Consider the following 26,981-nt stretch of genomic DNA (forward strand, 5'->3'; position numbering starts at 1 on the left):
GGACAGGCGAGCCCTCCAGAGAGTGGTGCGTTCAGCTGAACGTACCATCCACACTGTGCTCCCTGACCTGCAGGACATCTACAGCCAGCGGTGCCGGATCAGAGCCAGGAAGATTGTGAAGGACCTCAGCCATCCCAACAATGCACTCTTTTCTCTGTTGCGTTCAGGGAAGCCCTTCCGCTCCATGAAGGCAAACACAGAGAGAATGAGGAGGAGCTTCTTCCCGCAGGCCATTCGGAGTCTGAACCAGGAAACACCTAGAACCTGATATGGATACGGGGATATGGATCTCTGCTTCTTCTTTTTTTCATCACTTTTCATCACTTTGCACAACCTCGCACATTTGCACAAACTGACACTTTGACACTGGACTGGCACAAGTCACTTTATACAATTATTCCAGCGCATGGACACTTTAATGATAAACACTGGATCACCTCAATATATGCCATATACACATACATCCCTTCATGTTCATGTCTGCATTTATGTGTATATATGTGTGTATACCACTTTGTTAGTGTATATATATATATATATATATATATATATATATATATATATATATATATATATATATATATATTTATCTACTTGCACCTATATGTTCATATTCTTACTCCTATATTTTCATATTTTTACACATATTTTCATATTTTATTTTTTATTTATATTATATTTTATTTACTTTATTTTCTATTTTCTATTTTTTTACTTTTAAGATACTCTAGTTTTACTTTTATCTTTATTTTTTATGGATCTCTTTCTCAAATACTTTTTATAAATGTTTACATGCCGGACAGTCGTGAAAAAACATTTCACTGCATGTTGTACTGTGTATGTACATGTATGTGACAAATAAAATTTGAATTTGAATTTGGCACTGTCCTTTAAGCATGCAGGTGGAAGTCATGCAAGGAGTGTTTAGGCTGCTTGTGGGCAGCAGTATGGACTCCTCTATCAGTGAACTCCTTCAGCATTACTTTGGTGGGCCCTTGCTTTGTGCTGGACCTGAAACAAGAAGCTGTGCAAACAAAGGAACCATAGAGTTACCCTGTTAGAGTCCTTCACTTTGTTCATCCATTGTGAAGGTGTGTGGTTGGTCACAATAGTGGTGTCAGCCTGCCAGGTAGTAGCTGAGCTCCTTGATGACCTGTTTTATTGCTAGGGCTTCTTGCTCCACAGTGACATACTTTTTCTTAGTGAAGCTAAGCTTCCTGCTGATGTAGATGATTTGGTGCTCCTCTCCTTTGAAGGTCTGTGACTGACAAGAATGATGCTCAGTCCTTACTCCAAGGTGTCAATGCAGACACTGAAGAGAAGGCTGATGTCAGGGTTCAGAAGGACAGGGGAACAAGTGAACACCTTCTTGAAACCCTGCAATGCCCACTCCATCGTGCACTGCACCTGGTCCAGCTGGCCTTTCTTGGTGAGGTCTGAGAGGTGGAAGGCTAAAGAGGACATCAGTCAGCCCCAGATGGCATGTGCATGGGTTAGCCATCAGCCCGGCCTTCTAGACCTCTCCCAGGACCTTCCCAAGGTGGTACAGGTGAGATAAGGGTCAAAGTGATGTCAATATAGGTGACTGTCTACTGCCAATGGGGTCTCATTTCCAGTGTGGCTGGGGCCCCATGCAGGCAAAACAGAAGAACCTTGTACCTCCAGTGACTGCTGGTGGTGCTGAAGGTAGTTTTAGGCTTGGCATCTGGGGACAGGGACAATATCATTTGGTGAGTTCGAAAGTTTTCAAACTCTGATATCTGGTTGAGCTTCTGTAAGTTGTTGCCAAGAAGCAACAAGAAACAGTGAGACTGGATCAGGAGATGGCCTTGAGTATCTGGTCAATTTTCTCCTCAATAGCCCAATAACTATTGGGTAATTTGGATCTCATAGTGGAACTGGTGTGCCAGTCTTGGGATGGAGGAGAACACATTTGAAAACTGGTTCACTCCATCAGGTCTTGTTGGGCCGGAATGAGATCGTTCCCTTGCTGGACCAAGGTACACTCCATGGTTTTGTGAGGGATACATCAAAGGCAGACACCACAGGTGCTGGTTCAGCCCATTTTTTGGCACGTTAATGGACACAATTCGGTGTCTGCATGCTTGCTGGGTTGTTGCAGTCCCCCCTTTTCTCATTTACCACCTGCTGTAGCATCTGCTTCAGTGCTTGGTTGAATTTGTTCTGGTCTGGGGGTGATAGACAGGCATCTGCAGATGTTTCACCTGCAAAAGCCAACACAGATTACTCATGAGATGAGGAACAAATGTCCGTTGGTATTCCTATGCAGCTGAAGAGTAGCATGAGTTCTCTAGCAATGATGGCAGGAACCAGTCCATTACTACTCTCTCCACCATCTTGGTGACCATGTGTTTCTCTGGCTAGAGCCACCTACTTGCCGTCTAGGTTTGGTCCCAGGGTGGTACATCTAGTGGTGGAATTCTGCTGCTGAGTTAGAGGGAGACAAGCATTAGAGAGACTGATTTAATTTCTTATTTAATTTCTGATTTAAAGATCTCTTATGTACATTTTTCTTTAAACAGATAATACCAGTAGCTACTGAACCCCTTTTAAAAATGATAAATTCTTCCCTTAGCACTGGCTATGTGCTTAAATCTTTTAAACTAGCGGTTATCAAACCTTTGAACAAAAAACCTGACCTCAACCCCTGTCAGCTGTCCAACTACAGGCCAATATCAAACCTCCCCTTTAACTCCAAGATTCTAGAAAATGTTGTAGCACAGCTCATACCTACATAGGAATAATATTCATGAAATGTATAACTCTGGATTTAAGGCTCATCATAATACAAAGACAGCACAGGTTAAAGAGATAAATGACCTGTTATTGGCCTCTGATCAGGGATGTGTCTCCTTGCTTGATAGGCTAGAAAATATTGGTGGTGTTTAAGGGGACAGCCCTCTCCTGGTTCAGGTCTTACTTGACTGATTGTTATCAGTTTGTAGATCTAAATGATCACTTCTCCAAGCATACCATGGTTATTTTCAGTGTTTCACAAAGTCATGTTTTATGCCCACTGCTTTTCTCCCTATATATGCTACCCCTTGGTGCAATTATTCGTAAACATGGTATTAGTTTCCTCTGATGACACACAGCTATACATCGATCAGACATAACATTATGACCACCTGCCTAATATTGTGTTGGTCCCCATTTTGCTGCCAAAACAGCCCTGACCCATAGAGGCATGGACTCCACTAGATCCCTTAATGTGTGCTGTGGCACCTGGCCACCCATGTGATTTAAAAGAAAATGTCATTCATCAGACCAGGCCACCTTCTTCCATTGCGCTAAGGTCCAGTTCTGATGCTCACTTGCTCATTGTTGCCTTTTTGTGGTGCACAGGGGTCAGCATGGGCACCCTGACTGGTCTGTGGCTATGCAGCCCCATATGCAACAAACCGTGATACACTGTGTATTCTGACACCTTTCTATCAGAACCAGCATTAACTTCTTCAGCAATTTGAGCAACAGTAGCTTGTCTGTTGGATTGGATCACACAGGCCAGCCTTCGTTTCCTACATGCATCAATGAGCCTTGGCCGCCCATGACCTTGTCGCCAGTTCAACACTGTTGCTTCCTTAGAATACTTTTCATAGATACTGACCACTGCAGACCGGGAACACCACAGAAGAGCTGCAGTTTTTGAGATGCTCTGATCCAGTCGTCTAGACATCACAATTTAGCCCTTGTCAAAGTCAATCAAATATCTTATGCTTGCCCATTTTTCCTGCTTCTAACACATCAACTTTGAGGACAAGATGTCCACTTGTTGCCTAATATATCCCACCCACTAACAGGTGCCATGATGAGGAGATCATCAGTGTTATTCACTTCACCTGTGTATGTTTTGGCTAAGTTAGAAGAGAGACATCAGCTAATTAAGATTGAAGAATGTGTAAAGGATATTAGACAGTGGACACTTACTAAATTCTTCCTTCTTACCTCTGACAAGACAAAAGTGGTCTTACTAGGACCACATGCAGCCAGAAGCAAGCTTTCTAATAATGTACTAAATCTGGTGGCCTTTTTGTTTCATATTCAGCAGTAAAAGACCTTGGTGTGATTATTGAGCCAGTCTATCATTTGAAGATCATAGTGGTAGATATGGTAGATAATATCACTAGGGTAGCCTTATTTCATCTGAGAAGATACAGCAAAAAGTATGATGTCACTATATGTTGCAGAAAAACTAGTTCATGCTTTTGTTACCTCTAGGCTGGATTATTGTAATGCATTTCTGTCTGGATGTTCCAGTAGGTGCATAAACAAGATCCAGTTAGTCCAGAACGCAGAAGCTACAGTCCTAACTAGAACAAGAAGATATGAACACATCAGTCATGGATTATAAAATACTATTATTGACCTATAAAGCACTGAACGGTCTTGTGCCACAGTACCTAAGCAATCTTTTTTATGATCCTCCATGCCTACTTTGATCAAATGGTACAGGCTATTTGGTAGTACCACAAATAGTAAAAGCTACCACAGGAGGCAGACATTTTTCTTACAAAGCCCCAGAGTTATACAACAGCCTTCCAATTAGTGTTCGGGACTCAGGCACAGTCTCAGTGTTTAAGTCCAAGCTGAAAACACATTTGTTTAATCAAGCTTTCTATCTATAGTTTTTCTCAGGTAAAGGAGCAGATCTGGAGGGTTAGGCCCTGTCCAGACGAATGCGGGTATTTTTAAAACCGCAGCTTTTTTTATGCGCTTTGGCCGTTCATCCACACGCAAACGCAGCATCAGGTCACTGAAACTGAACATTTTTGAAAAGAGTTTTTGGCTTGTGAACAGGGTTGCCAGATTGGATTGGAGACAACTACAGCTAAAAACCTTCCCATTTCAAAAAAAAAAAAAACGAGCCCAAATGCATACCATTATAACTAATACAATAACAAACAGTTATAACAATTAATAACTTTGTGATATCGGCTTAACGAGTAGAACGATTACAACAACCCGCTAATCAAGACTGAAGTCTGACTGGACAGGATTCTCCTGAACCTTATTGGCTAAACTGAACCATATAATTAAAACACCAACATTGCATATTATACTTTAATTATTCATTTGAATAGAAAATTAATAAAATATCATGTTTAAAGTCAAAAATAAAAACCCACCAGTTGCATCAAAAACCAGCCCAGATTTTATCAACCCGCCCGACGCACTTTTTCCCGGTGAGACGTAACCAAAATAAGCCCAGTTGGGTGGGTCTCAGGCTTCTGATTGGCCAACCTGGCTTTACGGTTGAGATTGGTGTTGGTTTTGCATACTCTTGACAGCGCTTCAGACCGCGTTTTTGCGTTTTCATGTGGATGATGTGTTTTTTTTAAAAACAAAGGAGGAAAAATTTAAAAAGTTTTTAAAAATACCCATGTACATGTGGACTAGGCCTTAATGGGCATAGAGTGTTTTTGAACTGGGATGTTTGGATGCTATCGCTTTACCACTCTTGCAAATCACTCAGGTTTGCTGTCTCTGAAGTGGACACTTTATGTGAAGTGGACGCTTTATGTCCCAGGAAGCCCTCATTTTTGTCACCTTCTAGCGCTCCCTTTTAGTTATGCTGCCATAGCTAGTCTTGCTGGAGTCCCTGTCTGCACTTTGCACATAATGTCTATAACCATCACATGATCACAGGCATACCTAATATTTTTATTTTTTGTTTCTCTCTCTCTTTCTCACTCGTTCTCTCTCTCTCTCTCTCTTTCTCTCTCTCTCTCTGTCGAGCTACACGTCCCACCCTCCAGCGTTCTGAGTTTCCAGTGTGACCGCATCTTTTTTCCGGACCTGCCTGATCCAGTCTCATTGCACTGCTGCTGGGGATAGATCTGCTGGACAGCCTGTGACCTAGGGGACTGCTGTGGATAGAACAATTTGGAGACTATCCACCGTCTTTGACCTGCCCTTGCATCAGTCAGCTTTCATCAGGAAGGTGCTAAGTCTATAATGAATTCAGAAATTACACTGTCCTACTAGTTACTCAGTAGCTCTGGGTTGCACAATTCCACGTTAATATAAACCTTTTGTAGAAAGGACATTATCTATATTTACATCAATTACTGTTCAGTGTCATCTAAATGAGGATGGGTTCCCTTCTGAGCTTGCTTCTTCTCAAGGTTTCTTCCTCATATCATCTCTGGGAGTTTTTTGTGAGAGACACAGCCAACAAGCAGAGAGAATTAGATTTGACCTCTTGCTCTGTGATCTACCCTTAAACTTAAATGTCATGCTCAAGGCCCACCTATTGAGAAAAACATCTCCTCTGTAATTACTGCTCATTTATTACTCATTACCTTCCATAATGATGAGTTCAGTATAAATGGTTAAATACATGTTCCCCAGGAACAGATATATTCCGTTTTGTTAAAAAAATCTGAATTTTATAGCAATAATCAGAATTTGTCTACATCAAGTAAGTAAATAAATATAATACTTCATAAAATACTTTTTTATCTAATACAATTAAACTATTTAATTACATTTAATCAAATTTTCTATTACCCGTCATGCCTATTGCAGTGGCTATAGAAGTAACAAACTGAATCAAGTAAAAAAAAATTTTTTTAATAAAATAAAATTTAAAATGCATAATATTGTTATACAGTATGTGTGCATGTTTGTGTAATTTGCTTTTTGGATAAATAAAAAGACATATTTTAATCAGTTTGCATGCTTGTATTTGACAGTTTGAGTGTTGACTTGACCTCCAAATTTCACAGGTTTTATCAGTGCGAAGATAACAAAAATAATCATAGATTCTTATTTAATACTGTACCAAATTAACTAGGAATAAGACCAGAATAGAACCATGCACACCATCAATATTTAGCAGCAATGATTCAAGTATTGACCCGATGTCCAAATATCACAGGTTTTAATCTTATCGAGCATCTGTAGTATGTGCTGGACAAAAGAAGTTAAAGGAACTGCTGTTAACATCTTGGTGCCAGATACCACAGCACACTTTCAGAGGACTCGTGGAGTCCAGGCCTTGATAGTTCAGAGCTGAATTATGGCATAGGCGCCCTTATGTCTGTGTTACCTTTTTGCATTCCCTTTTAATAGCTAACCTTGACAGAGTCACTACTTGTACTCTGCACACAATGCACATTGTACTTAAACATTACATGAAAATAAACATAATTAATAATCTGTGCTTCTCTCTCAAGTCAAAGCTGCTCCCTGCTTCTGAGGATGGTGTCATGTGGATAGCCAGTATATAGCTGAATTAATTATTCAGTTATGCAACTTTTGACTATGCTCCCACTGGAATGGAAGGTGCTGTAGGTGCCTAAGGGATCCAGAGTTGGTTGAAGGCTTTGAGATGGGCTGAAACAATGTGGAATGGATCCAACAGGCAAGTGCAAGAATTGCAGAGATGACTTGCAAGATCTCGTTTGTTGTCAAATTGAAAAGATGTGCCAGTGAAAGAGAATGGGAATCCTGCATGTGTAGTGTAGGTGTAAAAGTTGGGGTCGGATTGAAGGGCTGGAATTTTTATTCAACCAGGAAAAAACAGCTGAATAAGTAGTGAAGAAAAGCTATTGTGGAGCTTGAAAGAATAGTGTGCAGAGGTTTCCAACTTTTCCTTGTAGATGTCAGTTTTAGCAGAAGTCGCATCAGGTGAACAGATTTAGAGGGCTCTAGGAAGCCTGATGAACGCCACATGACCTGACCATGGATCGATTATGAGCTGATCACTTGGAGAACTGACCAGTCATACATGATACCAGGTGTGAAGTGACAGTGAACAAGCCCAGATCATGAGGGCAAAGCCTGCCAAGATGCATTATGCATCATCAGGACCACAATAAATAAGTATAGCTACTCAGAGCTGTGGCCAGCTGAACACAGACACATAAGAAGTAGAGGTAGAAAAAAATTCCCTTTTATTTTTAACCTACTTTAGGAAAAGGGAAAGTGAGAGGGTGTAAAGTGGAGGTGAGGCATGCTGTCATCGGAGGCTTTTCAGTGAAGGAGACTTCCAAGCAGTGTTGAGCAGAGATAAGGCTTGACTCAGAGAGCTACACAGGGTGCAGTGGGTGTGGGGAACTTTGTCGGCACTGATGGCTGGGATCTCTGAAACAGAGACAAGCATGACAGTGTGTCTGTGTGCTGTGCCCTTTCCTTGCTTCTGCTGTAAGGTGTGCATTTTCCACAGCACTCATTGGCTGCAAGCTATGTGTTTTTGCATCCCCACCTTGCAGCCACATGCTTGTTTGCTATAACAACACGAGGTGGCACTCGTGTAAGGAGCGTTTTTTTTTTTTTTTCGTGGGCGGTCACAATAAGATACTGGACTTGTTAGTTCATTTTATACTATTTTATGGTCAACTGTAACATGGTACTTTAATAATTGTTATTAGTGTGATTCAAGTGTAACTCATTAATTAATAAAAATAGACATCTTCTCCCCATCTAAATATTATTACGACTCTATATAACTGATTTGAATCCAGTCTGTCTGATTCCACTATATTTATTGCAGTTTTGTAGTATTTATTAGATTAATTATTGCATTACTGACATCCATCCATTTTCTGTACTGCTTATCCTACACAGGGAAGCCTAGAGCCTGTCCCAGGGACTCTGGGCACAGAATCGTTGATACCTTGGGCCATCACTGGGCATAATCCCACTACATAGTATTTAGAGAGTCCAATGCATGTCTACAGCGAGAATACAGTGCATGTCTTTTGATTGGGGAGGAAACTAGACTACCCAATATATGGGGTGAACATGCAAACCGCTAAACCTGGAGACGTGTGCAAGCTTACCACTGAGCCACTACACCCCCACTGCAATACTTATGTATAGAAAATTCTACAGAGCCTTGTGAATTGTGAAAATTCCATTGGCTTAATGTAAATAAGTATTAAAGTGTATTCCACATAGTTTAGGTCTTACCTATTTGTACCATAAAAAGGTCAAAAAAGGTGCCATGTTGTTTAACAACTCTAGATGTTAATATTAGGAAATCGGGTCAAATTCGGATCAAAGCAGTCTGGTCATTTCCTTCTGATATTTAGCATCAACAAGTTCAGCCTGCACACCCATGTGCTCACATGATGCTTAATTTTTCACACCATTCTGGAAAAAACAGAAAAAAACCCAAATGTATTAAACACACATAAATATATTTGTTATATTTAATGTGTATATAATTAAAAAATATTAAAATTTATATTTTGAAATTATATTTAATAAATTTGTCAGTGCCTAACTCCACTGAATGTTATTTTACCAAAATGCAGACGAGCACAACTGGGTGAAAGATTCCACTTTTTTTTCTTTTATAATGCATCCATTGTTAGTGACATGCCCTCCCCTTGAGCCATGTCTTTCTTTATTCATATCCAGACCAGACAGTAGACTACAAACACCTGTGCCTCACACATACACACATGCATCCTCACCCCCAACACACACACACACACACACACACACACACAAGGTCATAAATTGTTAATTTGATGTATGTACAAATTTATATATAAATACAATTACAGTGAAATAGTTAGACAAAATACTGACCCATGTCCTATGAAATTTAAATGGAGTTATCTTCCATTGAATTAGCCAGAACATAGCATTAATTACTGCTAGCAGAAGATATCTGAGACATTATGACCTATATTATGTAAAATGGATTATATGGGTTCTGTAGAGTACCACATGACCTTTTCCTGGCTCCAAGAGCATTATTCAAACTCATGTCCATTATATATAAAGATGCTCACTAATATTCTTTATATTTAATTGTGTTTTCCTCCAACTCAACAAAGAAATTTGTTTCTGTTTAACCCATACCTGTCTGTATTTCAGATGCATTGGTGAGGATCAACTGAAAGCAATTCTTGAGTCTCTTGTGAATGCAGAGTGCCGTATTCATTTCTTGGTCGAATAGTGTGGTACTCCGAATTTGAGCCAAAGTATCTGTGGTGGAGGATGTGCACCACTGGAATGGTTACTGAACTGAGACTGCACAAGTGAGTTTTCAGAATGTGCAAAGGGTCAGTCCAGCTTCAGTTATGTTTCTTCCTATATTAACTATGTAAGAACTCATATGTACAGAAATATACAGCATATACACTGAGGTTCACTGTCTAGTAACTTGTGTGAACTGAAGAGTAAGCCAGTTAGAATTCCTTTTAAAAGTTTAGGTAATGGATATTGAGTGAGCCTGACTTTGAATTGTAGATGGCATCAGTAACAGTGATATTTATTAACGTCCAGCTGTCAGGAAAATTACGAGGAAAAACTATTATGCAATTGTACAAGGCCAGGACCCAAGGTTTCCCAGCAGAACATTGTCAAGAGCCTCACACTGCCTATGTTGGCTTGCCTTCTTCCTTTAGTGTATCCTGGTGGCATCGCTTCCCCAGGTGAACTTACCCAGCTGTCCATCTGATGTAAAAGAAAATGTGAATCATCAGAGTAAAAAATCCAGTTCTGCTCCACATGTCCCTACTGTAGTCACTTTTTAAGTTGGACTAGGGTTATTGTGGGCACTCTAACAGGTCTGGTGCTACACAGCCCCATACACACCTGGGTGCAATGCATTGTGTGTTGCCCTTCTGTTGGTTCAGATCAGACAGGATATCCCTTGCTGCCATCATGCATCACTGAGCCTTGGATACCCAACACCCTCTCTAGCAGATTCATGGTTTGTCCCTGCTAAAACCACTGTTTCGAGGTTCTCACCACTGCTGACCAGGAGCTCCCCACAAGCCTAAGCCATTTTGAAGATGCTCCAACTTTTCATGCCTGTCCATTTTTCCTGTATCCAACATGTCGAGTACAATGACTGAATGTTTTCCTACTGTTTAATATATTTCAGACCTTGAAATGTGCTCATTTTATGCAATTCATACATTTTTAGAAATCATGTCCACCATTTGCCTGTACACTTTAGCTCACTGCACTGAGCTTATTTTTTATATTTACTTTACTTTCACTATATAAAATGAAAGCATCTAATATAATTTCATTTAAATTATTTCATTTAATTTTCAAAATGCAGCAATTGCCATATATCTGTAAATGGCACTTAAATGAAAGAATGAAAGAAAGAAACAGTTATATACCGCATTGTCAAATGGAACCTTTTGCTCTGAAACATTCAGAAACTGTATTGTGCGATACTAACAAGAATGAAGAATTAACCTTTGTTTGTATAAAAATCTTAATTACATAATCACCTTTAAATGTTAGGCCTTTTTTTGAAAAAAAGAAAAAGAAAACTAAATGTGTGCAAGTATGGTTCCAGATATTTCATGAAAACGATCTTTAAATCTAATTAAACTGAACTTAAAGTATACCTTTTTTGTTTTCAGTTGTTCATGACCAAGACTGATTATGCTGTTAAAGCAATGCATCTCCAGGATGTGGTACCTTGTTACCTTGACGACTCAGCTAGCAGAGCATTTGAGCGTGGTTGCTGAGGAAACACCTGGATAGCTTCCCGCTTTGTCCACCAATATATTACACTTTTGTGTTACTCTGTGCCACCTGACTGAGCAGATATTTATACGAAAGCTCACAACGCTGTCAGCAAAGTAGGATGGAATTATTTGCAAGGAATCTTAATAATTACAAGGGAATATTATCTAATGGATTTTAGTGATAAGAAAATATTCTTCTTTTATGGAACTGGTGGCACCATGCTTCATTTTCTCTATGAAACATGACCAAGAGGTTCAATACAAATTGTGAAGATTATAAGAGGCTAATTATTCTGACATTTATCATGAAAGCCAGGAGTAGATCAAAGAGTAGTCTGTGTGTGTGTGTGTGTGTGTGTGTGTGTGTGTGTTGATGCATTTGAGCACACTGCTTGTCCACTCTTACAAATTAAATGCGGATTAGTTAATCATGTTTGTCCTAGTCTTGAAAACAACACCAACTAAACTACTAAAACGACTAATCATGAACAATAATACTGCTTAATTAAAGAAGACAGATGTTTATTAAATGTGGTTTTGCATTATTAAAAATTACGTATTAAAAATTTTCCCACAACTGACACATTCTTGAAGAAAATAGTAGTGTCACATTCAACATAAATGCTTACCTTCCCTGATAAGAAGGCTTAGGTAATATTAAACTTCCATTATCTGCTGACCACAGATGAGCAAACTTGGGCCAGGCACACTATCAATATTAATAAATAGGTGGAGATGAGAGGATTGTTCCTTTCATCTCATTCATCTTTGTGTGCAGGCTTGAGAATGTGGATAAGAAATTACTCTGATGTGGAGGCGCATCGATAAAGGCCTTCAAGAACAGATATCCAGCTGGCATGATAAAGCAATTTAATTAACTCAGTCTCTCAAAAATGTATGTAGCTATTACCAGTTGAGTAAAATAAGAAACAGACAAACAAACAAAAAAGAACAAATAAACAAAACAAACAAAAAGTTTTAAGTCTTTTTGTAAGGTATTGCAGTGCTAGAAATCAAACCTCACATGCTATCACACCAAGACACACCTGAAATAACAAATGAATTCTGCTTTCATTTTTGAAGCTGTATGTCTTGCCGTGCTAACATGTTAACTGAAGAACCTGCTGGCTTAATTGCTTGCCTAACTGACAGTGGCTCTTCAGAGAGATGACCCTGCTGCTCTTTTCATGGCTGGCAGATACAGGCACACTCTTGCAGGCACACCCCTCGATCTCCGAGCATGGACAGGAATAGATTCTGAATGCCAAGCAATTACCATCAGTGAATAGCACTCTGGGACAGGCAAGCCTTGCCCTGTGCCTGCCTACGCCTAATCACTCACATTTTCCATTTCTCACCCACCTCCACCGTGAATTTTCTCTCCCCACCTCTTTTGAAGTATGCTATTTTTTCCGTCTTTTTTTCTTTGGATACAATTTGCACGATGTAGTACATTCTGGGTGCAAATAAAGATAATAAATCACATTACTATCTATGATTTATTTTACTAAGTATGATTATACATGTGATTATTGTTTTATCTCCAGAAAACTATAATAGCTATCCTACCACAATGTTCAAATATTCACAACAAATTAGCCCAAATGTCTGATGACATTGTATAATAAGGTAAATGGAATCCTGAAGTTCAGATTTATTTTGAGGCAAGATAAAATGTTATCTTACCGATATTAACTAGTAAATGTGTATCTTGAAACTAAGCTGGATATATTCCAAAGAAAATACCAAAATAAAATGTAACATTTAACCTCAATTTTAATTTGGTGTTTAAATCTAAATATAAACCTAATCCTTCAATAAAGCTATCTAGGTAATACTAGCCATAACATTATGAGCAGTGAGAGGTGAAGTGAATAAGACTGATGATCTCCTCATCATGGCCCCTGTTAGTGGGTGGGATATATTAGGCAGCAAGTCAACATTTTGTCCTCAAAGTTGATGTGTTAGAAGCAGGAAAAATGGACAAGAGTAAAGATTTGAGCTTTGAGTTTGACGAAGGGCCAAATTGTGATGCCTAGATGACTGGATCAGAGCATCTCCAAAACTGCAGCTCTTGTGGGGTGTTCCCAGTCTGAAGTGGTCAGTATCTATTAAAAGTGGTCCAAGGAAGGAACAATGGTGAACCGGCGACAGGGTCATGGACGGCCAAGACTCATTGATGCATGTGGGGAGAGAAGGCTAGTCCGTGTGATCCGATCCAACAGACGAGCTACTGTTGCTCAAATTGCTGAAGACGTTAATGCTGGTTCTGATAGAAAGGGGTCAGAATACACAGTGCACAGTGTTTGTTGCATATGGGGCTGCATAGTCACAGACCAGTCAGGGTGCCCATGCTGACCCCTGTGCACCACCGAAAGCGTAAGCATGAGAAATGGACCATGGAGCAATGGAAGAAGATGGCCTGGACTGATGAATCACTTTTTTTTTTAAATCACGTATGTGTGCGTCGCTTACCTGGGGAACAGGTTTCACTGTGGGAAGTAGGCAATGTTGTGCTTTGGGCAATGTTCTCCTGCGAATCCTTGGGTCCTGCCATCTATGTGGATTTTACTTTGACACATACCACCTACCTAAGCATTGTTGAAGACCAAGACCTTTCATGGAAACGGTATTCCCTGATGGCTGCGGCCTCTTTTAGCAAGATAATGCTCTGTGCCACAAAGCAAAAATGGTTCAGGAATGGTTTGATGAGCACAACAACCAGTTTGTTGTAACGTGGCCTCCAAATTAGTGGAGTTCATGCCTCGACAGGTCAGGGCTGTTTTGGCAGCAAAAGGGGGACCAACACAATATTAGGTAGGTGGTCATAAAGTTATGGCTGATCAGTGTATGTAATGATAAAAACATCTGTAAAAATTTTGTGTTAAAATTAAGTTTCAAATTTTAAAAACTCTTTAAATCCATATAGATCAGAACTCTAGTCTTGATCCATCTCACCTACAACATCTAAATAAGCCTTTGGTCTGACTATAGGGAGAGTCTGATGACAGATGTTAACCTGCATCCCATTGTTATTAGTGAACTGGTCTGTTATATGTAGAACTATAGCCATGCTAACAATATATCAAGTTCATGAATTTTATACAAATGAGAGGTTTTGTTTGTTTCAGTGGCCAGACTGCAACACTGCCTTATGATCCATTGTGGTGACCCCAAATAGGGACCAGCCTAAAGAACAACAACAACCCAATGTGCTACAGTTTATTTTGTTATTGTTTTTTGTTTGTTTTTATTTTAGAAACCACTCATCAGGGTTTTTTTAATGGTTCGTGTTATAATGCTCTTTTTGCTGTTCTCACCACTTTTTGTTGTTAGGAACTGGGCTCAGCAGAGTGGCATTGTGTTTAGGTACACAATCAATCAGCTGTTAGCGATCTCAAAAGCAACAATGCTTCTTCCCAGAGACAGTCATGAGATCCCAGCAGAGATCAGGAGGAGACTCCGGGGTTGCAGAGCTGGTGTGAAACTAACAGCAAAAAGGAGAAGATTTAAACCCGTGGTTCCATCTGTTATGGGGAATGTGGGGTCCTTGGGAAATAAGATGGAAGAACTGTGTGCACTGATTCGGACCCGGAGGGAGTACCTGGATAACAGTTTAATGTACTTTACGGAAACTTGGCTGCATATGGACTTCCCAGAACACAGTGCTTCTGTATCCAGCTTTACGCACATTCAGGCAGACAGGGATGTGATGCTCATCGGTAAGAGAAAAGACAGAGGGATTGCTGTTCTCATGAATGAGAGGTGGTGCAATTCCAGGGATACTATTGTGAAGGAATGTCTCTGCTACAATGAACTTTTAGCCGTGAGTATGTGCCCATATTATTTATAATCCTGCACCATGATAATCAGTCTTTACATCCTGCCAGATATATGAGATGGCATGCACAACACTGTTGTTGGACTACAGTGTCAACATCCTGAGGCATTCGTGAGTAACCAAAGATTGTAACCATGTTAGTCTGGATTCTACTCTTCCAAATTTTCACCAGTTTGTAGAACATCTGTATGAAAATGTAAAAGGTATGTTACAGATATCTTCTTTTAGGACTGTGATCTGTCCCTGTTGCCACTGGAACGTGTGACTGGGTAATACTAACACATTGTCCTTGTCACCTACATCAGGAGAAAAGTCACTGGCCTTGGGACAGTCCATAGCATCTGTTCTGACAGATAAGAGGCTCTCATGTCAGGGATGTTTAGCAGATGTTTCTTCTATTACTGTATGAGGAGTGTAAAACAGGAAACAAATCAGGTATAAATGAAGTGCCACAGATTGTGCTTGTAATATTTCCATGCTTTTTTGAAGGTTTTTATAACCCACTTCACCTGACCGTTTGTGGCTGGATGATATGGAGGTAAAATGACACATACTGTTATTACTTTGGAAATCCTCAATCTCCCTGGAGATGAATGGTGGGCCATTGTCCAATGCCAGCTCTTTCCATACATAGGCCAAAGATTAACCGGTTTATTTTGTTTTATTGCCTTTTCTGCGTTGGTCAGCTTAGTGGGATTTCCACCCATTTCGAATGAACATCCACAATCACTAAGAAGTGTTGTTTGTCTATTTTAGCATAGTCTATTTGAATGCGATTCCAGGAGAAAAGGAGCACAGTGTGGTTGGTTTTGCCATAACTCACCTGGAGCACATTTGCTCACAAAGTTGAGATGGCTGAGAAGGATTTTTTCTAGTTTCAGTGGCGATGTCTAGTGCAAAGATGGGAAATTCATGGAATTAGACTGAAAGTCTTCACCTCCCCCTGACGAGTTTGTCTCACATGGTGATGTGGACAACACATCTCTGTTTTCATGATCAGACAAGTGTCTGTACCACCATTGCATACAAAGAGCAGCAAGTGAAGGACTGGCAGACTTTGGACCAAGGATTAGAAGGAGAGGTTACACATAATTGTGAAACTTTTTCACTGTATAGACTTTTCTCAGGGCCTCTTTCTCAACTGGTGGATAGTTTTTTTTTACTTGCTGTCCTCGATGCAAACCCAATGTGGTGTTCCTCCCCTGAAGGTAGCACATGACACCAACGCTATAGGGAGAGGCATCAAAGCTGAGCCTCTGTGGCTTTCTGTGAAATCTGTGAATTGGGTGTGAAAACAGTGTGAAAAGATTTGGCTTTGACTTTGTATAGTAGTTGAGAAGTCCTAGAAAATATTGCAATTTTGGATATTTGTAGGAAGAAGCCTTTACAATTGCTTCTACCATGCTCTCTGTTGGATGCACTCCTTGTTTCACTCTATGTTGTTGAATTCATGACAGCACTTTGCCCAGAACTACCAGGTGTTCTCCAGCAAATGGTGCAGGGACCAGAAGATAATCAATTTAAACATAGTACGTGTTGAGGTCCTTAAGTGATTTGGTCTATTGTGTGTTGAAAAATTGCAGGTGCTGTGGAAATTCTATAGACCAGATGATGGTACTTAAACAAGCCTTTGTGTGTGTTTATGGTAAGGTACTGCTTGGATTCAGCATCTAACTACAGCTGCTGATATGCAAAGGAGAGGTCTGTCTTATTAAAGATTTTTCCCCCAGCCAAGGTGGCAAAAAGATCCTCTACATTAGGTATCCCTAAGAAAGCATGTTTTCAGTGTGATTTTGTAATCGCCACACAGCCTCACTGTCTTTGGAAAAATCACAGTGGGTGCTGCACAATCGTTCCTTCCAAACTGAGAGATGAATCCTCGGTTCTTGGCTTGTAAAAGATAGTTTGAGATCCTTCTTGCACTCTTATCTTTGCTTTAAAGTTGATAATTTCACTAAAACCATCTCCAAACAGCTGTTTGTGTATTTCAAGAGAGAAGAAGGAACACTCAAGGAACATCAGAGAGAGAAGGAACACTCACTGGAGTCACATGTCTGAACAGTTTAAGGATATTTTCTGAATCTAGTTATGTCCCAGCAATGGTGGTTTGTCTTCTTTAACCACAGTCAATGGAAGTGACCACTGTTGTCCCTCATATCTCACTGGAACCTTGATCTCAGCCAAGACAGGGATTTTGTCCCTAGTGAATGAGGCCAGATGACTGGAGGTCAAGTGTAACACACAGTCCTTCAATTTATCTTTATAGATATGCTCTATATTGACAAAGAGGCTCCCATGTCTAGCTGCATGCTAACCGTTATGTCATTTAGCTGTCAGTCAATATAAATGCTATCTGCCTTGTCTTGTGCAGTTCATCATCCACTGCACCGTGATTCACAGATTAGTCAGTCACCCTACTCCTACAAGCTCAGCATGTGACTGTCACTGCCTTCCTACACTATTGTTTGATGCACAAACAGTTCTGTTTCCTCTTCTATACTGCTGTTGTCTTTGGGTTTTTCCTTACTCATTCTATGCACCATGGATTCCAAGACCATATCATTTGCAACTGGTATGTTTTGTGATTTAAAGGAGCAACAGGGATAATCATTCACTGCAGACTCACACACATGGCTTTAAGCTGATCAGCTCTGTCTCCTGCTCACTGCACAAAGCATATGATAGGGTAATCCAGTACAGGTGCAGATCATCATTTATCATTTCTCCAGGCTCCACCTCAATTCACAAACTTAACCATGCTCAACTATGTCCCTGCTTCCACACAGAACCTCCAAGATGTTTTAAGCAAAACTAAGGCCAATGGCTTACCTCTGCACTCCCCCTACTATGCCATAGTACTACTCCCTGGAACCAACCCTTCCCCACAGCTGAATCTATTCACTGTTAATCACAGAGTTATAAACATGGACCATGGACAATTAAATACAAACAGTGCAACAGGGGTACATCTGCACCTCCATATCTGCTGCATCTGCTGCATTTGCTGGATTCTTCTTTGTTGAGGAAATGGGGGCCTCAGACCCTGCATTGACTATTGGGGCTCTGTTCCACTCAGCTATTCACAAAGATAGACCTGCTCAGTGCATTTGGGAGGAGGATGAGTGGAAGACTGCCTTCTGCACCTCCTGTGGCTACAATGAGTACTGCATCATGGCAGGACTATCTTGTGATCTTTCAGTTCCTCAGAATCTGATCAACAACATCTTAACAAACAGACTGGACCACTAAGCTATTGCTTACATTGACAATATTCTAATCTACTCTCCATCTTATGAAATACACATGATCCACAGTCCTTTAGCACTGCTCCGCTCTTCCTACTAATCTTTTCCTTTAGTTAGACAGACAGCAGCAATTGCCCATTTACAGTGCAGTCATCTCTCTGGGTGATCATAAAACTGGGGGATTCTACAGGAGCCTAGAGGATCTCCCCCTTGTGTTCTCTAAAGACACCTCCCAATGTGCCTATGCAAGATTGTAAACTGAAATAGATGACTCTAAAACTGCATGTTTTTTCAGTTAAAAAAGAGTTAATTGTCTGCTGATCAACTCACCTTACATGTGTGGTAGCTTGATAACTCACAACCTAGTAAATGTATTGACTGCCCATGCAAGTACCACTAAAGGTAGATTTTTATATAGGGACCACTTAAGTAAGAGGCTTTAGTAAGAATCACTGTGCAGTCAGGGACATGACTTGATAGTTAAATCCTCTCCACTGACAAATTGGAGAAAACTGAGCAGAAATTAGTCTTTAATTTTTAATTTCATCTTTAATCATATATATGGAGATTTAGCAATAGATATCAAGGAAACTTGTTGCTTAATTAAAAACTGTTGAATCAGAAATGACAGTCAGGGAGTGTTTAGCTCTAAAAGGTACTATGAAGTTTCTTTTATATTTATTCTTGCCTGATAATTTATACATTGAATCTCCTTAGGGATTTCACTGCACCACTGTACTAAGATCTTAAAAATGTTCCTCTTTGGATGTTTGTTAGAAAATACTTGACAGCTACGGTCCCCCCATAATAGAAGTGGAATGGCTATTTGTTATACATTTGGGTTCCCTTTTGAAGACATTTGGGTTCCCTTTCGAAGGAACTAGATGCTGCATCATGGCTGATGCTATAGGAATGCTTCATTGCAGAAGTTGTGTCTGAAGCTCTGTATTAAACCATGCCGATTTGTCGGCTCGGGTAGGTCATGTGACAAAGCAGAGCACGCCAGCAACACCATAAAAGGGCATCTACCTCACATTACTCCAGCCTCTTCAGGAAACATTCTGTGTGAGTTTGTGTCAATTGTTTGTACTGTCTGTCTAGACTAAGAAAAAAGAAGATTAAAGATTATAAAAGGTGGCAAGCAAGTTCAGAAAGTGTGTGCACTTTGCCCCTGCTACATTACCTCGGCATTGCTCTCCTCTTTCTCTTGTCCTCAGAGAGGCAATCTGACAGAGATAAAAGAGGCTTCCAAGTTCAGCCATGCCCACTTATGTTCCTGCTCCTTATGTGTCACCACCTCCTAGGTTAGCTCCTGCTAACTCACTGTTTCAGGGCACCAGGCACGTGAGAATAGCAAGAGTCTAACACCTCTCTCAGACCACCTGGCACTGTGGAAGCTTCTGCCAGGTGTGTCACAGTGGGTTCTGGATACTGTGAGAAAAGGCTACAGAATTCAGTTCACCTCAAGTCCTCCTTTCAAGGTGTGCTGCCCACTGTTGTTGGCACAGACCAAACTTCATTCCTTCAGGAGGAACTTCTCTGACATCTGAGAAAGGGGCCATAGAGCATATTCCCCGACCAGTAAAGCCTCCGGCTTTACAGCTGGCATTCCTTGCTTACCAAGAAGGACAGGGGCTCTGGCCAATTTTGGACCTGCATGCTCTGAATTGTATGCTGAAATGTACAAGTTTGAGATGTTAACCCTCAAGGACACATTAGGTCTGAGAACTGTTTTCGATGATCCTGAAGGATGCCTATCTTCACATCTAGACTGAGCATAGGAGACTCCTTAGGTTTGCTTTCAGGGTTGAAGCATACCAGTGCTGGGTTCTCTCTTTTGGTCAAGTCTTATTGCTCACTGTTGCAAAGGTCATGGAAATTCATGCAAAGCTCTGGCATTCATTGCACACCAGGGCATCCATGTACCCAATTATCCAGACGACTGGCTCTTCAGGCTCAGTTGAGGGGCATAGCAGCTGGGCATTGACATGTCATGCTTGCCCACATGGAAGTGTGTTCTTTCTCCCTCTCTGAAAACCACATTCTTGGGTATAGTTTGGGATTCAACTACAATGCAAACATGTCTGTCTCCTGCTCGGGGGGATTCCACCATTTCTGCCATAAAAGACTGGCAGGTCAATGTCTCTCTGTTGCCCAGGTGCAGAGGGTGCTCGGCTCATGACAGTAGCAGTCTAAGCTATTCCTTTGGGTCTGCTACACATGAGACATTTTCAACTCTGGCTCAGCAGCAGGGGTTTTCATCCTGCAAACACCCTTTTCAGGGTCACAAGGGTTACATGTCACAAGCATCGTTCCATTCATATGTGGACAGACCCCGGTTTCTTACCTTGGGTCCCACTCTTAGGACATGACTCTTTCAATGGATGCTCCCCTCTCAAGTTGGGGAGCGGTAATAGATTGCCTGAAGATGGGGGCTGTGTTTCTAGTGCTGAAACACTTCCTCCTGAAACTCAAAGACTCCTTCATCAATCATTAGGGTGGTCTGTGTTTGTGCTCTCTGTTCATGTTGGTGCACCAGATTGTTCTCATTGAGAGCAATTTACACTCCAGAGCACATGATCAGGAAGCAGATGATTTTTGGCCAGGCGGATCTGAGGTTTGCCTCTGAGGATTTGTCCCTGTCTCCTGTGGCTTTCCCTTCTCCATGGTGCAAATGCAGCTGAGGCTCCATCTGTACAGTTTTCCCATTAGCTCTGCTCACAGGGGTCCTAGACAGGGTATGCCTTGACCGAGTGCACCTGTTACTGGTGGCTCCTCATTGGTCCACCTGAGTCTGGACCTAATTTCCCTTCTGACGGTGCTCTTTAGAGATTCCTGTCAGGAGGAGCCTCCTCTCTAAGGTGCAGGGGGTGATTCTCCACCTCACCTCGAGATTTGGAACCTCTTTGTCTGACCCCTGAAGGGGACTAGCTCCTAGACTCCTGGTCACCCAACCAAGGTTGTGGAGACTATGTTGAAATTTGGCCTCTGGTATAATTGGCATCATCAGGATCTAGTAACTGCCCTGTTAGTACAGTGCTAGAGTTCCTGCAGACATGCCTCTTTGAGGGCCTATCACCCTCTACATTAAGGTGTTAGTGGCAGCCATTGCTGCAAGTCATGTGCCTGTTCTCTGGTCTCTCGCCTTCTGCACAGTGTCTGGTGGCTGAGATCATGTCCCTCCTCCTGGGACCTCTCAGTGGTCCTGGAGAGGCTTCTCTTAGCCTGATTTGAGCCAATGGTGTCAGCCATTGAGGGGATTCTGACCCTGGAAATGACTCTGCTTTAAGCTGGTCATCTGGCCTTCCTGCAGGCCTCCTGTCCTCTGCTTCATGAGTTGGCAGAGCAGGAGAGACTGCACCTGATGTGCCCAGTTCAGTTTCAGCATCTATGCCCATTGCTAGAACACATGGTATAAGTTCTCTCCCTTTTGGTCTGCTTTGGTGGCAGCAACAAAAGCAATCCGGTCTCTAAGCAGCACCTTGTGCTGGGTAGTGGTAGCTATCTTTGAGGCCTATAAGGCATACTGTGTGGCTTCGCATCTAGGGATTACAGCCCACTCCACTAGGTATATCGTCTTGTCCAGTACTCTGGCTAGGTAAGTTCCCCTCCAGGATATTTGTGCTTGTGGTGGTTGGTGTACTCTTTACACCCTTATTAGGTTCTATAACCTGGACCTGGACCCCACTCCTGTGTCCTGGGTCTTACAGAGCTAATGGTGTTCTGCTCCCAGCTTGTTTATGCCGTTTCATGACCTCCGGGACAGTCATCTCCCGGCATGTGATGTCGTTGGTATTGACATTCCCATAGCATCAGCCATGACACAGCATCAAGTTCGCTCAAAAGAGAACTTCACCAGGTTAATTATCCAACCCAGTTCCCTGAAAATCCCTGATGCTGCATTGCTTGCCACACTCCAGGCCTCTACTCGCACTACATTCAGACAAGTAGAAGCTGGAGATAAAGATGCCCTTATATGGTCTTAGTGGCGCACTCCACTTCGCCACATGACCTACCCGAGACAAAAAAAGCAATGTGATTTCACTCAGAGCTTTAGACATAACTTCAGCAAAGTAATGTTCCCATTGCATCAGCCATGATGCAGCATCTCATTCCCTTCTCAGGGAACCAAGAAGTTTGGGGTTGAAGACACATGAGACAACAAAATCAGAATTTTACTTTCCATTTTCTGATATGTATACCTACTTATGTTAAACAACTTAGAATACAGCACTCTAAAACTTTAAATCCATATGTTGTATCCACCCATCCAAAAGTATTTGAACATGTGACTGGTGTTTCTTGTTGCACAGGTCTGCCTGTTAGAAGGACAGGTCAAATAATTAAAATGTCTACTCTTGATCTGAGCTCTGGGTTTCACCTATAAATACTGCATTTCTTGTTAAAAAGGATAAACCAACATGAAAACCAGAGAGCTGTCTCTGGGAGAAACTAAGCCATTTTAAAAGAGTAAATTCTGCAAAAGCAGACCACTGGTGTACTAAAAAAAAAAAACATCATACAGGACAGTTCTTCAGTAGCATCAACAACGTTTACAAAGCTGAGGTAGGGCATCACAATCCAGCATTTGATGCAAGCTACTCAGAATTTGAAGACCAGATTGGAATTCGCAAAGAAATACAGAGATGAGCCATATAAGTACTAACTCATGATGTTAGCAATATCTGCAGAAATATTATGTCTGGCAATTTAAAAAGCAACGTATAAAATTGAATTAGGAGGAACTTCATCTTAGAACTCGATAATTATTCTTGGTATCCTCCTTGAATTATGGATGCAATCTTCATTGATTATGGGTGGAGTGGAAGAGACAGTCCTACAGTGATGCATGCCTGTTCCAATTAGGGAGTATTGGCATCATAGAACTTGTAAAAAGATCCATCCATGAACACTGCAAAACATCTACTACTGCTTCCCATACTATAAAAGGAATTATTTTACTTTAAGTCTAGCTTAATAATGTATAAGAATAACATTATATAATAAATTGGTTGATCACAGATATTTGAAACGATATTTAACTATGCATAAGTATCTATAAATTAAGTTATGCAAATCTATAAATAGATAAACTACATGATAGACTCTGCAGTATATAACAAAAGGACTATAACAAAAGGACTAAACCAAGACAATACAAAGTTATTTTAGGCAAGGAAAGCTCAATATACATACAACCTACTTATGAAGAATAAGAATAAGAATAATTAGCAATTAAGGAGGGAAAACACAGATGTGACATAGGGTTGTTACAAAACAGATGTGCACAAACACAGGAAACAATTACACACAATAGAATAAGACATTTAAAATTGTGAATGAGGGTGCCCTCAAACAGTCTGGGATTTTTTTACTTGCAAAATATGTTTATTTGCAAAACATGACTACTTACAGTAGTGGTCCAAGGAAGGAACAGTGGTGAACCAGCGACAGGGTCATGGGCGGCCAAAGCTCACTGATGCACGTGGGGAGCGAAGACTGGCCCGTGTGATCCGATCCAACAGACAAGCTACTGTTCCTCCGATTGTTGAAGAAGTTAATGCTGGTTCTGATAGAAAGGTGTCAGAATACACAGTGCATGATGGCTCAAGGTCAACACAATATTTGGCAGGTGATCATAATGTTATGCCAGGTCAGTACTCAATTTAAAAGAAACCCTAGTTTTTGTCTACTTGCCTAATACAAAGTGTTGTTCTAGCAAACAAATTGCTTATACACACACACACACACACACATATATATATATATAAATGTTACCAATTCTCAGTGCAGTACAAAACTACTTAAATAAATAGTAATTGTATGCTAGACATAAGAATTCACTGAACACGCATAATGTCACACAACCTTGAAGTGGATGGAATTGATTGGTATCTTATTTTTGAAAACAATGAGAGTTTTCAGAAACAAACCACTCAAAACCACTTCCTCTATTCATCTGAAATGATCTGAAATTTCCATTTGACTGAATCCTTCCTGACCAAGTTGATAAGTGAGTCTCACTAAGCTGATATATTTTTTTTCTTCTCTTTTTGGTTTTTCTTTAAACACACACACACACACACACACACACATCTTTAAGTCTGAAAAAAAAAAAAACCAACCCAGTGGCAGTGACGTAACGCGATCGCACTTCATTCTTCCAGTTGCTTGGAAGCGAACAATCCGCGCTCCCTGGATGAAGAACACGGAGAGAGAGTGGGCACAAAAGAAAGTCTCATATAATCGGTAAGAAATGCAGCTTCTTTTTAAATTTTTATTAAACATTAATTAACTCATTCATGTACGTATGGATTTCTAGTTTGATTAGTCATTTAGCTCCCAGTCAGTTTATTTAAACATATATATATAAATAAAGAGTATATATATATATATATATATATATATATATATATATATATATATATATATATATATATATATATATTGTGAAGATAATTTTCCCATTTCAGGTCTCACGATGCCAGAAGCAACAGATAACCCAACACAGACACCTGCGTGACCGTTTATGAAATAAGGCATAACCGAGTAATCGCTCACAGTATGGAGAATATTTCCAACCCCGTTAAGACCAACTCGCAATGCAACTTCAGCATGTACTTTTATTACTACAGTTCTCCCAACCGGTCTGATTTAAACTGTACGCCACCGGCGGACTACTTCTTTTACGCTGATCTGTACGTAGTTCTCCCGGTTATTTACTCCGTGATATGTGCAGTGGGATTAACCGGCAATACAGCAGTTATCTATGTCATACTGAAGGCTCCTAAGATGAAGACAGTCACTAACATGTTTATCCTAAACTTGGCCATTGCTGATGATCTCTTCACATTAGTTTTGCCCATTAACATTGCTGAGCATCTCTTGCACTACTGGCCTTTTGGTGAAGTGCTCTGCAAAATCATTTTGAGCATTGACCACTACAATATTTTCTCCAGTATATATTTTCTAACGGTTATGAGCATTGACCGATACCTGGTCGTTCTGGCCACGGTGCGCTCAAAGCGCATGCCGTATCGCACATACCGGGCAGCCAAAATAGTCAGCCTGTGCGTTTGGTTGCTGGTCATTCTAATCGTAATGCCCTTTACAGTGTTTGGAGGAGTTTACATCAGTCCGGACGACACCGAGCGAAAAAGTTGTGTTCTAAGTTTTCCCAGCCCAGAAGGTTTATGGTTTAAAGCAAGTCGGATTTATACACTCTTACTGGGCTTTGCCATTCCCGTCTCCACGATCTGCATACTCTACACTATGATGCTGTACAAACTGCGCAACATGAGACTCAACACTAACGCCAAGGCCCTGGATAAAGCCAAAAAGAAAGTGACCATCATGGTGTTCATCGTACTGGCCGTGTGTTTGTTCTGTTGGACTCCATTCCATCTCAGCACCATCGTAGCTCTGACCACGGATCTGGGCACCACACCAGTTGTCATCGGTATTTCCTATTTTATCACCAGTTTGAGTTATGCGAACTCCTGCCTAAACCCATTCCTCTACGCTTTCCTGGATGACAGCTTCAGGAAAGCGTTCAAGAAGATGCTAGAATGTAGGGCTGGTTGAACGTAGTCCAGTTGTGTGTCTTCAAAGAGAACAGCTGCTGAAGAGTAAAATCAAGTCACTGGCTTTAGCTGATAGACTGTGGAAGTGCATGTGGCATCGAACGTCAGCATTTGTCTCCCTCTTGCGCCAATTACGTGAACATCATCTTTATCAGCAAACGCTTTCTTCGTTATTCTCTGTTATATTGCTGTATAACTAAAGATGATAAAATATCATTGTCTCAGCATGAGGAACGGTTAGAGGAAAATGTACATGTTGTACATCTGTATAAATGTGTCTATATGGAAACGTTGTCACGTAAACTTCATTTGTAAGCTAGTATAATTTCAATAAATCTTAAAGGATAGATGGCCAAATATTGTGCGCACAGTACACTAGAATTCACACTGAAATAAAGCTTTTTAATGGTTTCAAAGATGTAAGCTCTCACATTTTTACACAGTGAAGCATATAGTACATGGTGTTTTGTTTTACAGCTTTTGTTAACAGTTTTGTTTTGTAGTACAACACTTGTTTTATATTAAAAAAAAAGAAGACATTGTTTGGATTTATTTGCTTTGTGGACCGCTGTGTAGGTCAGTAATGAGAAAAAAAAAATGTTACAGTATTTATTAGCATTATTTTAAAGTATTGTCTTTATTAAAGACTCACCATGTAAATAACCTTTTCAGAGACTATTTAATTTCCACACACAGCATATAGCTTGTATTTCTGTCTGAATCTTATTATTATCTATTATGAAGGGTTATATTGTACCGTTTCCTTACACACAAAGATTGCCTAGATTTCACTTTACATGTAGCAGAATGTGCAATTTATAATATTACAATATTACTT

General features: G+C 40.6%; 1 protein-coding gene across 1 annotated transcript; it reads left to right on the forward strand.

Annotated features, from left to right (window-relative positions):
• Positions 1-24,708: 24,708 nt before the first annotated feature.
• Positions 24,709-26,793, forward strand: npbwr2b (neuropeptides B/W receptor 2b). Its single transcript, XM_058409227.1, has 2 exons — positions 24,709-24,809; positions 25,034-26,793. Exon 2 carries the CDS (start codon positions 25,125-25,127, stop codon positions 26,142-26,144), a length of 1,020 nt encoding a protein of 339 aa, XP_058265210.1. The 5' UTR covers positions 24,709-24,809; positions 25,034-25,124; the 3' UTR covers positions 26,145-26,793.
• The last annotated feature ends 188 nt before the right edge of the window (positions 26,794-26,981 follow it).

Source organism: Hemibagrus wyckioides, linkage group LG15 (assembly GCF_019097595.1).
Source record: "Hemibagrus wyckioides isolate EC202008001 linkage group LG15, SWU_Hwy_1.0, whole genome shotgun sequence".
In the NCBI taxonomy this organism is placed as follows: domain Eukaryota; kingdom Metazoa; phylum Chordata; class Actinopteri; order Siluriformes; family Bagridae; genus Hemibagrus; species Hemibagrus wyckioides.

What these genes read in the sequence shown, in the direction of transcription:
- npbwr2b (XM_058409227.1), top strand. Translation starts at nt 25,125, where the DNA reads ATGGAGAATATTTCCAACCCCGTTAAGACCAACTCGCAATGCAACTTC.